This window comes from Rhinoderma darwinii, chromosome 7, assembly GCF_050947455.1.
Source record: "Rhinoderma darwinii isolate aRhiDar2 chromosome 7, aRhiDar2.hap1, whole genome shotgun sequence".
In the NCBI taxonomy this organism is placed as follows: Eukaryota; Metazoa; Chordata; class Amphibia; order Anura; family Rhinodermatidae; genus Rhinoderma; species Rhinoderma darwinii.
In genome coordinates, this window is record NC_134693.1 from 128,881,571 (window position 1) to 128,894,126 (window position 12,556).

Genomic DNA, 12,556 nt, shown 5'->3' on the forward strand with positions numbered 1-12,556 from the left:
ATCCACATAGTTATGAAAAACAATCCAAACGAAAGAAAAATAAAAACGCGATTGCAAATTGCTCCCTAAATTAATTTTATATCGGGGAAAGGTGGCTTTATCTTCCCTGTAAAACTATTACAAAAATGTTATGCAAAGCCAGCGGCACGTGACTGTAGCGGCTTGTTAAAAACGTGATTAGTACAATAAAACATAATTAAGAGTTTGTAACACTACCTCCAGGAGACTGGCAAAGCATACAAATTATTGTGACAAACATAATCCGCATTAAATTGGGCCGCTGTATGAATACTGAACACAAATCTCGCTCTGTAACCGATGCCATCTGAGCAGCTTCAGAACGTCAGTCAGATAACCGGCCCCGGGAGAAGGATTCCTCTGGATTCACTGAAGTGATGAACATGTGTCTCGTACCCACAAAGTAATGCCAATCAGGGTCTGCATTCCCAAGACGCCCGTAGATGTAACAAAAAGTTGGACGATCGGCTATTTCATTGATGAACATACAAGGAATTATCTACAGAAATTTTCACAAAATCTGATTAATAAGGCAGTAAAAAAAATTGATCAAGCTTTGTTGCCCCTTTTTTTGGGTTTCCACAGTTTGGTGCAATTTCAGCCTTGAGCTGAAGACCTAGGTCATCTGAGACAGACTGGATGCTAGGGCCTCCCTGCCTAAAAACCATATTAAACGGGCCATAGCTACCTACTACGAGGACTATCCCAAGCAACTAAAATTCCCCAATATCTCAAATCATTCAGCGGTTAAGGACTGTCAGGACTGGCACTGTGCTAGAGAAGGGGGAAAAGCAGATTGTCAGCCGTGTCACTATTCTATTACCCATTTCATCCTGCATTATTAATCAGATTTTTTCGAAATAGGAATTTAGTTAGAAGTGTGTAGTTGATCCTGCAGGCCTGTGTTACGGCCTTCCATTTCCCAGTATCCCATTGACTCTAGGTTAAAAAGACGGGATAAACAGAGTGGTGTAAACGCCGAATTACGCGGGCCAATCGTTCACGTGAAGGCTCTTTCCTGATCATTGCCCCGTGTAATAACGGCAACGATCGTCCATCGGCTGATCTGCTCTTTTATGCAGAATTAAAAAATCACCATTATCGGCAGCACATTTCCTTGTGTAACCAGGGAGACGCGCTGCCGACATGATGAAAACGTATGGGGACGAGCGATCGTAGTAACGAGCGCTCGTCCCTATACATATCCAATCATTGCTCCGTGTTATAGAAGCAATCGAGCGCTTATCAATGAGCAGTCTTGTTAATCGGTGCTCGTTTTCCCGGGCCACGTAATAGTACCTTAACACATGACTGCAGAATCAGTCTGCATAGGAGCTGTGAGCACCGAACGACAGAAGATTTTTAAGCCAAGACTATTTGCAAAGTTGGTTCTAGTTTTAAGTTAGAGCGACACAAAAAAAAAACGGTTGCAAAGTATATAAACCATCTATATCCAAACACCGGCCACTGATATTGGATGAAAATTATTCCGACAGACAAACCAACCTTAGCTGGTCATTCACACGGACTAAAAGTACTGGTGGCGTGTACGCAAACATGCCACCGGGACTTCTGAGCATGGTTACCATGGCAAAAGAAGAGATAATGTTTGCCAGGAAAACGGCTAAATCACAGTTTTCCGGATATTGTATACAGTGTTGGGGGAGGGAATTTACCACCTAGCTCCTCCAGCAATTCCAAGACATGGAAGCTGAAGCACTGTGGCTGCTATATTGTACCTGTATGCAAGGCAGCCATCGTATTTAGTCAGTAGCTGCCTACTTACCAACATCTTGACCGGGAGGGTGCCGCAAAAATTTGGACTGGTCGGCAAATATGTATGAAAAAAGGGGCTCAGCTGGTATTGGGGGATAACATGGAGTGGTTGCTATTGAATGGCACCGATCAGAGGGGGGAACCCCTATCAAAATCTTTGCCGTGGGTCCTGCACTAAACTTGATCTGGCTTTGAGGGAGGAGGATGACCGGCCCATCAGAAACTTTGTCACCATGCCGGTATGTTTTTTTTTTTTTTTAAGTTGTTCCTATAATGGCAGACAAAATATGCAGAACACAATGAATGAAACCATTACAAGTTCTACCTGCATTTAGAAGGAGGAGGGGGGGGGGAATTATTTGCTTTTCCCTCAGACAGAACAGTGTGTGCTTCCATGCAAGTCCTGATTAAAGAAAAATCCTTCACAATCCAGAGAGCATATACTCAATCAGCAGTCAGAGACGAAAAGCTCCAGGGAGCGGCAGGAGCTAAACAGTTCTGATAAGGTTCCTATGACTTTCCAACTAAACGGTAATTTGTTCTTTTATGTACCGTCAATGAGAAGTCGCACAATGTTATTTCAAAACCTTCAAAAAAAGATCTAATTTTTCCTTTTTTTCGCTGGGTATCCGTTATTCAATTTTCATAACACGAGATATTGAATTTGTCCTCAACCATTCTTGAATCAAATTATTGATTTCCTAGGATTTTTTTTCCCCCTTTCCTGAGCCATGAAAAGCTGCAGCTTCAGTGACGGAACGCAAGTGAGTTATCGAATTGTGACCGAGCAGATAATGTCAATGAAGTTCGACAGATTCACAAATGCCGATCAGAATGTGAATGTCACTTAAGGCGGTATTCAGCTAAAGGTTAATGAAGATAATCAAGAATTTAATTTCAAAATGCCCTATAAACGCCATTTAATGGATCATTTATGGGATATTAATATCTATAATACATAATATATTAATATATATAAATGAAATGTAATTTCTATTCTCTCTTTTCAGGTCCCCCATTTAGAGGTCAGCACGTAGAGAGGCCACAAAGAGGGTCTCTCGCGCTGGAGGACCCAGCATCTCCATGCATTACACAGACAGACCATGGATTTAATAGGAACTGTGTAATGCTTCATCTCTCCTGTGGCGGCGCTGTAGGGGAATTATACACTTGCCGTCAGATTCTCCTACAGATTATCATTGGAGGTCCTAGCAGCAGGATACACCGTCATCTGCCTATTGTTGCAGGACCACTTAAAGAGACTCTGTCACCACATTATAAGTGCCCTATCTCCTACATAAGGAGATCGGCGCTATAATGTAGGTGACCGTAATGCTTTTTATTTTAAAAAACGATTTATTTTCACCACGTTAGGAGAGATTTTGGTTTATGCTAATGAGTTGCTTAATGCCCAAGTGGGCGTATTTTTACTTTCGACCAAGTGGGCGTTGTACAGAGGATTGTATGACGCTGGCCAATCAGTGACCAATCGGCATCATGCACTCCTCTCCATTCATTTACACAGCAGAATCGCGTTCTTACTAGAACATGATCTGCAGCCACATACACAGCGATTCTGCTTGATTAACGTTAATCCAGTGTCCTGATAATGAATACACATGACCATCCAGCCTGGACGTCATGTGTATTCAGAATTCTGACACGTCTGAATCTTTTCTGTGAGATTTCCAGCACGAGAAACGAAATCTCGCGAGATTACGGAGGTAAACGAGATTTCGTTTCCCTTGCTGGAAATCTCAAAGAAAAGAGTCAGAAGTGTCAGGATTCTGAATACACATGACGTCCAGGCTGGATGGTCATGTGTATTCATTATCAGGACACTGGATTAACGTTAATCAAGCAGAATCGCTGTGTATGTGGCTGCAGATCATGTTCTAGTAAGAACGCGATTCTGCTGTGTAAATGAATGGAGAGGAGTGCATGATGCCGATTGGTCACTGATTGGTCAGCGTCATACAATCCTCTGTACAACGCCCACTTGGTCGAAAGTAAAAATACGCCCACTTGGCGTGATTTGTAACATTTGGGCGTGTTTACTTGTTTTACTAGCTGGGCGTTGTGAATAGAAGTGTTTGTCAGCATCATCCACTTCACTCCTCATAACGCCCAGCTAGTAAAACAAGTAAACACGCCCAGATGTTACAAAGACAAGACACGCCCAGTTGTCCATTAGGCTCATTTGCATAAATATAAAATTGCTCATTAACTTGGTCAAAAATGATCGTTTTTCAAAAAAACAAACCGTTACTGTTATCTACATTGTAGCGCCGATCACATGCAATAGGAGATAGGGGTTTGATAATCTGGTGACGGAGCCTCTAAGCATGAGGGTCTCTTATTTAAACTTCTGCCTCCTTTAAAATAAAATATATTACGTACAGCTTTTTAGATTAAAACCAAAGCATTCTTCATCTGAGCCGGAAATTATACTGGGTGGTAAAGCCAACAATCCTTTTTCTAATAACTTTCCAGCGTTGCAGATATGAAAAATGAAAATGCACGGCTCACTCAGGCTAGACACCGTCTTTACCCAATAAAAACAAATATGTTGTTCACTCTGCAGAGTTATGTTAATATAGAATAATGTTTAGCTAATTAAAAAAAAGTGAATCAATCAAGCTAGGCATTGGGTTTTATATTAAGGCTATAAAGTCAGGAAACAGCAAAATCCTTTACATTTAGTCAGTATTATTTTTATTAAAGGGCTTTAATTCGGGCATTTGGCCATCATTGAATGGGATCGTCCGCTATGAGCCAGAACAGCGGACGCGAGACGTCCATTTATCGGAAAGGCCACCATGTAATATTACATTTCTCAGTGACGGCCAGTGCAGAGGAAATCTCATGCTGGCCGCGGCTTCCCGCGGGTGTGGCAATCATCTGAAAGAGGTTGCCTCTGATGAGACGAGCCGTTTAACCAAAATTTAGCAGGACCTCAGAAGTAGGAAGCCTTTTCCAAATACGTCCAGTATCAGAAGTTAAGACCCCAGAGATCAGCAGTTATCGCCGGGGCAAGCAGAGAGTGGCCTCTTCAGGGGAAATAAAATATTACATGATACCCATTCAAAAGACTACGCGACTATGAAATGCATGGCTGTGCTTAGTCCTCCAGAGCTGCAACCACTCTATTTGGCCCCCTGATGGGACAACTGCTGTAATACAAAAAACATCTGTTGCTGGCACAAAGGTTTAAATAGATCACGGTGGCAAGGGAAAAGAAAAAAGAAAAATCTGCATTACAAGGGAGTCAGGGCAGAAGGCTGGGGAGCATAGGACAAATCGCTCTCTAACTATGGGTTTGTTCAGCTTAAAGAGGATCCGTCAGCTCTCCTAACAAGTCTGTTTTAGTAAAATTTGGATTCACCATTAAATAATAATTCTGGAAACAATGTGTTGTGCTATCCCTCTGTTATGCCTCCTGGAAATGTATTAATAAAATTGACAACTGGACAATGTCAGAGTGTGCAAGAATACGCCCAATTAATGGTAAAAGCCAATTGGAGCAGACAGTGTCACGGTGTTGGAACACACTTAACTGATCAGGAGCATGGTGACACCCATTAATTATTTTATTTATACATTTCCAGGAGGAATGACAGTGGAACGATGCTGCAGGGCAGAAAAGATGCTCCTGCATTGTTATGTCTGTTTTAGCAAACGCTTGTATTTCCCATGAAATATCAGGACAGCTGACAGGTTCTTCTTAGGAATGTGTTCAGAGAAAGTTAAGAGCTTTGCTTAGCAGGTGGTGAAAATGAGTAGAGGAGAAAGCGCCACCATCTGAATGTTGTACAAATCTCAAATCTATGCTCCACCCCGAGGAATGGCGGGAATGTAATTTAGATGAAAAAAATACTACCATAAATACAGATCTTGTAAAATGTATATCAATTAGATGACAAATGTGTAGTGTACAATTGACGTTAACACTACAAATGGTCCCTTTCTAAAAGTATAATGAAGGACTGGTTAAATTAAATGAGTGATCTACTACCCTACTAGATAATTCTCACTTAATAGACTACAGAAAAAAACCATCTCTGGCTCTGGAGGACTCAGCACGTCCATGCATTAGACATACAGTACATAGTTTTCAATGGGAACGGTGTAATACTTCATTTCCCCTCTGGTAGCGCTGCAGGACAACTGAACACTTGTTGCCGTCTTCCTCCACAGATTACAACTGATCACTGGGCATCACAACAGGACACCAAGCTTACCCTAGGGGAACTTTCTACCAAAAAATGTTATCTAAATGGGCAACCCCTTTAAATAGACAAGAAATAATATTAAAAGTTAAACTATTATTTTGAAAGTCTAACATTTAACAGCTATTACAAACCAATATCCTACTAAACTATGATGTGCGTGCACAGTAGCTAGAATACAGGTTACGCCAAATGATCTCTTAGATAGTGGAAAGCCGTAAGAGGTGGGGGGACGATGAAAAGACTAGCTGCTCGTGTGGAGCCTCTTGACCCGATTTCAAGCTTAATTCACATTATGGTTTTGATAAATGCCATTATTTTGCTCAATGTAGAATAAAAGACGGATTAGCCAACGTTATTTCAAAGTGTTACGAACTGCCCACGCACCATCTGAAGGTTGTATTTTGTAACAAGTGAGGAGAGTAAATTAAATCATAGCCAAATGCTCAGACGAAAGAAAGAAGAAAATGAGGGAGGAAGGCAAAAAAAAATAAAAAAAAAATCATGCTGTAAAAAGATTTAATGCTTTAACACGTTGAAATCCTCCTGTGAAAACCAAAATTCCTGGTAATTGTACAATGAAGAACGAACTAGACAACCTATGTGGATCTGCAGGCAGGATTGTAGTACATGACGGATCTGGAGGAACACGCTGGAAAAATTACAGCGCACGGTATGGATTATAGACCGTGATACATAATGGAAGGTACATGGAGGGAAGCGCATGGGGGATTAGACTATGTACAGAGGATGGAGACTCGAATGATTGAAGTCAACGCTTTAAAAAAAAGTTGGTCGAATTAAAAATGTGATTATAACTATGGGAAAAGCAGTTAGTACGGTTATTGGGATAATATTAAAGAATGACTACGACAACTATTTAATGGAACAAAGCAAAAATGATTACATCTATAGATTAACCCGGTTTTATTGTATCAATAGTAGTTGTTGAACTGCGGCCATCTGTCCATGGTGCTGGTTGGCTCAAAAGTTCTAAAAAAAAAAAAAAACTAAAACGGTTAAGCTCTGCCGTAAGGGCCTGTTCACATCAGTGTTGGCTTTCCGTTGAGGGGTTCCATCGGAGGCTTTCATGGTGGAACCCTGTAAAGGAAAGTCAAACCAAACCACAGCTTCTGTTTGCATCACCATTGATATCAATGGTGACGGAAACATTGCTAATGGTTTCCGTTTGTCACCGTTCCGGCAGGTTTCCGTTTTGACGACAGAATCAATAGCGCAGTCCACTGCGCTACAACGGCATACTACGTGTGCTGTATTCAAAGGATATCCTTTCAAGAATGCAGGTACAGAATATATTGTCGTGGCAGGTGGGTTCAGACAATTTGATCAAAATGTGCACTAAGAACCTCCCTCGTAATGTGATGCCGCCATTTTCTTGTAGGACATATATATAAAACTGTGGTGGTGGTTTGGGGGGGGGGGGGGGGGGAATTAAGACCATATACTTTGTTGGCTATGGCAAAAATGCTTCAGCTTCAAAAACTGGCGTATATGCCTTGCGCCAGATTTATTAGGTGTTTTTGCCCCGACAGTATTTTAAATGGTCTTAAAAAGGAGGCTTGACAAAATGGCAGCTCCAATTTACAGATTTTACAGGAATTTAACAATTATTGTTATTTCTGGATGGGACAATGAAGGGGTTAATGGAATTGTTCTGGGACAGGAAAAGGTACTTAAAATGTAATTTTATTTATTCTAGACAGGTAAAAAAATAAAATAATCCATTTTTATAAGGCTCAGAGCCTTGTATTGATTATACAGAGCTTTAAATCCCATTCTTCCCTCCAGTCATTGGGTTAAATGATAAAATGCCTGGTGCCTCCACTAGGGGCATTTCACTGTACTGGGATTTATACCGCTTCCATTGACCTCTATAATAAATCCATTTGCAGGGAGCTCCCTCTAGTGGCAGCAGAAAAATTATTGTTGCAAGAATTTTTTTTTATCACATTCACAGGATAGGTGATAAATGATTGATTGATGGGGACTATCACTAAGACCACCACCAATAACTAGAACAGGGGTCCCAAGCACCCCGTTCCTTCTCACTGCACAACCGCAGTGAGTTGAACTACAAGTGCGCCCTGACAATGCAATAAAGATCAAGCCCCACTTTAAGGGTTTTTCCCAGAATCTTAAATTATCCCCTATCCACAGGCTAAGGTGACAATATTCTGACTGCTGGGGGCCCCACCGGTGGGGAGAACGAGGGTCTCACCCCCAGATCCTCCTACACTCCGCAGTGAAGAGGAACCCGAATGGAGACGTGGTCGATCATACACCCACCACTCCATTAACGGTCTATGGACATGATGGAAAGAGCTGAGCTCTCTACTCAACAGTTTCCACCATTCCGATAGACATTCAATGTCCTCATTACTGCATTCAAGCAGTGAGGAGAAACAGGAGGTTTGGGACTCCCGATCCTGCGGACAGGTGATCATTTATGATTTTGGGAAAAACCCTTTAATGAAAGTGTGACATCTAGATGTCGAGTCTACGTATATATTAACAGCCTCAGCAAAGATTGTGCCAAGCGAGGTTCAACCCTAAACAACCGTGTGAGCAATTAGGACTTTGTGGGTTTTGTCTATGGACCCACACGCGTTAATTCGCAGCTCGCTGCAAGCCGGAAAAATTCAATAAGTGCGTTTAACCTTGTGTAGAACGAGTTCAACTTTTAAATGTGTTAATTACTGGCTGTTTACATAACTACGTTGAGGTCTCCAATTATTCTGACGCAGCCACAGATGTTTGCTCAGAAACAATTTCGTCTTTGTTTTAATTGAGGAGAGAAGCCGGGGAAAGGTGCATCGCCTGTGATAGCGATTAATAGGGAGTGCGAGAAAAAAAACAACAACTCCCTGATAAGCTGAAAATAAAATAATTAACCTAGGAGAGTGCAAAACGCCTTAGGGAGGAATGTCGACCGCCAGGCAAAGCCCTTGCCTCTCGCCGGATTTCACCCGTGCTTGCTGTAGATAATGCAGAGAATTCAGTTACATTGGTAGGAGTCCGACAAGAACACTAGGGCCGGGCAGGCTCTGACACCGCTCCACCAGTACGAGCATTCAGGAAATGTAATTCTATTAGCTGAAGATAGCAGGGACTCTGGATTTCTTGGGATTAGCCCACAAGAAAGAACCTACGTGGTGGTGGGAAACAAAATAAGCTCTTTTGGAAAGGAAGAAAGAAGTTAACCCCTGGAGACATAAAAGCCTAAAGCAAGACGGCTGCCGCTCTGGTTGAGATTGGAAGAATTTTATATCAATTGTGGACAAACTTCATTACTTCACTATAATAGGTTCAGTGCAAGTGTCAAAGTAGATAGATCCATCCAAGAAAAACGATCTCTGTAGAGATCACTTCTCAGCAGTCATCTCATTACAGGAAGGAATACAATGAGAGGTAACACCTCTATATAAAACACAGGATCCACCATTCATAATAGACGGATCCTTCCTGTTCTGTAGAGATCACTTCTCAGCATCATCTCATTATCATCACAGGAAGGATTACACTGACAGGTAATACATATACATAGATAACACTGGATCCACCATTCATAATAGACTGACCCTTCCTGTTCTGTAGAGATCACTTCTCAGCAGTTCTCTCATTACCACCACAGACAGGATTACAATAACAACAGGTAGGTGATGGATACATCTCCCCCTCCTCCCTGCACAGGTCACAGAGCATGCCCAGAAAACTTTCAAAGGGTCCCCTCCTGTTCACCATGTGGCTGCTGTAAAGCACATCTGTAAATGCTGTACACAGCAGCTCATGCAAGATGGCTGCCCCATAATCATGTAGAGAAAAATAGAATTAAAAAAAAAGAAAAGATCTACAATCAAGACCTAAAAACAGATTAGAAAAAAAAATTGTATTTCACAATCTTGTTTTAATTAGGTAAAAAAATAAATATATATATCATATATACACACTTTCCCTTTAAGCATATTAGGTCGGGTTTGAGATGCTTAAGATATAAAAATCAAGCAATGGATTTACGTAACCCATTATCTATCTAAGTTCGATGTATGGGAAATACACACAGGGAATACAATAATGGTCTAGTATGTCGCATGATTACCAGCTTGATTGGTAACGACTTAGGCCTAATTCACACGAGCGTGGCATCTTGGACGTGAAAAACGGCAGTTTTTCACATCCGAGGTGCATCTGTGCTCAGCGCTGCGGGACGCGATGTCACGCATCCCCCATAGATGAGTCTATGGAGGGATGCGTGATGCGCGAAAAGAACGGACATGTCCTACATTCGCACGGACCCTTCACGCGGTCCGTTGAAACAACGGCTATGTGAACGGTCACATTCAATTACATAGGTCCGTGGGACGGCCGCTGTTTCAACGGCCGTCATACAGACGTTTAACACGCTCGTGTGAATTAGGCCTTAGAACAACTTAGATTATTTTATAGAACACACAGACCGGAATTCTCCATGATAAAGCCAAGCACAAGCTGCAGACAAGTAATCTGCACGACACACAATTTATCACAGGACAACTACAAGTCACAGGACGCGCCGTAAATTCTAGTTTTCTGCATAGATGGGCCACTAATTAGATTAATGTTTTATTTCTTCTGGAACTCGGGGAGATGATTTATCTGTATACTGCTCATAATCAATTACACCTCACACTGGGACCAATTACAAGTATGATTTGGACTCCTAGGTACCGATGTGCACAAGAACGCACGGCAGGTCAGTACATAGGTTTGCTGGGTATTGGATTCTCCCGTGTCACCGTTTCAAAACACCAGAGTTATTTTTACCTTGGAGTAAAAATAGTATTTGATTGCATTGAAATCTACTCATCATAAACAGTGGAGGAAAAACAAAATAAGTCCCTGAATAATGATCAATATCATCTGGTGTCTTTTTCTGTCCCAGACCAAGGACAGAGCTCATACACTTGGGGGATTTAAAAAAAAAAAAAAAAAGGTCAAATGTGATAAAACAAAAAAGAACCGGTAATCTTCTCTTTGTTTCCCTAGCGATCTAGCACGGACACTCCGGCGGGCCACCACGTCCTTGTTTAGAAGCGGTCAACATACGACCGCCGCAGTCAATTAGAGGGCTCAGTGGTCACGAGTTGTACTCCCGGAAGGACCTCTCTGCGATGGGAGCCATGATGCCGGGTGCACGGCCAGTGACAGCTGAGGCCTCTGATTAGCTGCGGCAGTCACATGTTGACCAATTGTAAACAAAGACTGAGGACCGCCGGAGCATCAGCACTGGATCGCCGGGGGAAATAAAAGGTAGGTACCGATTCTTTTTTTTGTTTTATCACATTTGTAGGTGTTATCCCCAAAAATTTCACAAGTCGAACCACCTCTTTAAGAAATGTAACTCTGCATAAGGCCCTATGCACACGACCGTGGAATTTTTCCGTAATTGCGGTCCACAGTTACGGACCAATTCGTTTCAATTAACCGTGGATAACTTTACGTATTTTTGCGGGAAGGTGTCCGGGCGGTCTAAAGCCTCCGCCAAAGATCGGACATGTCCTATCTTTTGTTTTTTTGCGGTCTGTGCTCCCATACTTTGTATGGGCGCTTGGGCCAAAAATGCGGATGGCTGCCTGCTGCCATTGGCAGTGATTACGGGCACGGCCGTGTGTATCTTACTGGGAAGATTTATATGCCCTCCAGGAACTGTGGAAGGCTCGGTAACAAAAACGATTGTAACAGATGCCATTAATCTTTGCCACTCGGCATCTGTGACTACCAAAGAAAATCAAGATGACATAGAAACCATAGAACAGTCTTTTTTTTTTTAAATTTCATAAAAATAATTATATATATATATATATATATATATAGCGCAGCTGCCCATTTTTGTAACTGACCCTTTTTAATGATGTTACCTTAGGGTCTGCAGTGAGCAACTTGAAGGCTTGATAGACCTGAGACTCTTTTACACCACCTCCAAGATCAAGGAAGTTTGCAGGCTTTGCCCCATGAAGATCAATGATGTCACATGTAGCCATGGCAAGACCGGCCCCGTTCACTAATGAAAAGCAAAAAAAAAAAAAAGAATGCAAAAAGGACAAATGTAAGCAAGTGATAAGGTCAATAGCGTAATAATTCAAGGAGAGGGACATTTACTAAAGGAGTATATTCCAGTGATCTAACAGCACTTGTCTGTAGCAATAGGCCAGATATTCCAAGCCAATAATAATAATAATAATAATAATAATAATAATAATAATAATAATAATAAAAAAGCATTGCTGACTGCCCAGGTAAAAAAATTATATCGAAATACCGTGCACAGTGGATAAATGTACCAATTAGACGGGAGGAAAGAGAGGGGAACTAGGGCAGGTTTAGTCATTTGGGACCAAAGCACATCTGAGGAATATTGAAAAAACCTCAGTGCCATCTGGTCAGAAAAGAAACAAATACCAAAAAAAACATCCACAGTAAAGAAGACCAATTAGTGCAATAATTGATGTACACAAGATCGTTCAGAGTCAGCGACA

At 41.7% G+C, this 12,556-nt stretch overlaps 1 protein-coding gene across 1 annotated transcript in view; it reads right to left on the reverse strand.

The window, feature by feature from the left end:
* The window catches only part of SUCLG2 (succinate-CoA ligase GDP-forming subunit beta), a 154,408-nt gene that overhangs the window by 57,295 nt on the left and 84,557 nt on the right, over window positions 1-12,556 (reverse strand). The window contains exon 9 of the mRNA XM_075832401.1: window positions 11,939-12,081. Within this exon, the coding sequence (XP_075688516.1) occupies window positions 11,939-12,081 (143 nt within the window). The remainder of the gene's footprint in view (window positions 1-11,938; window positions 12,082-12,556) is intronic.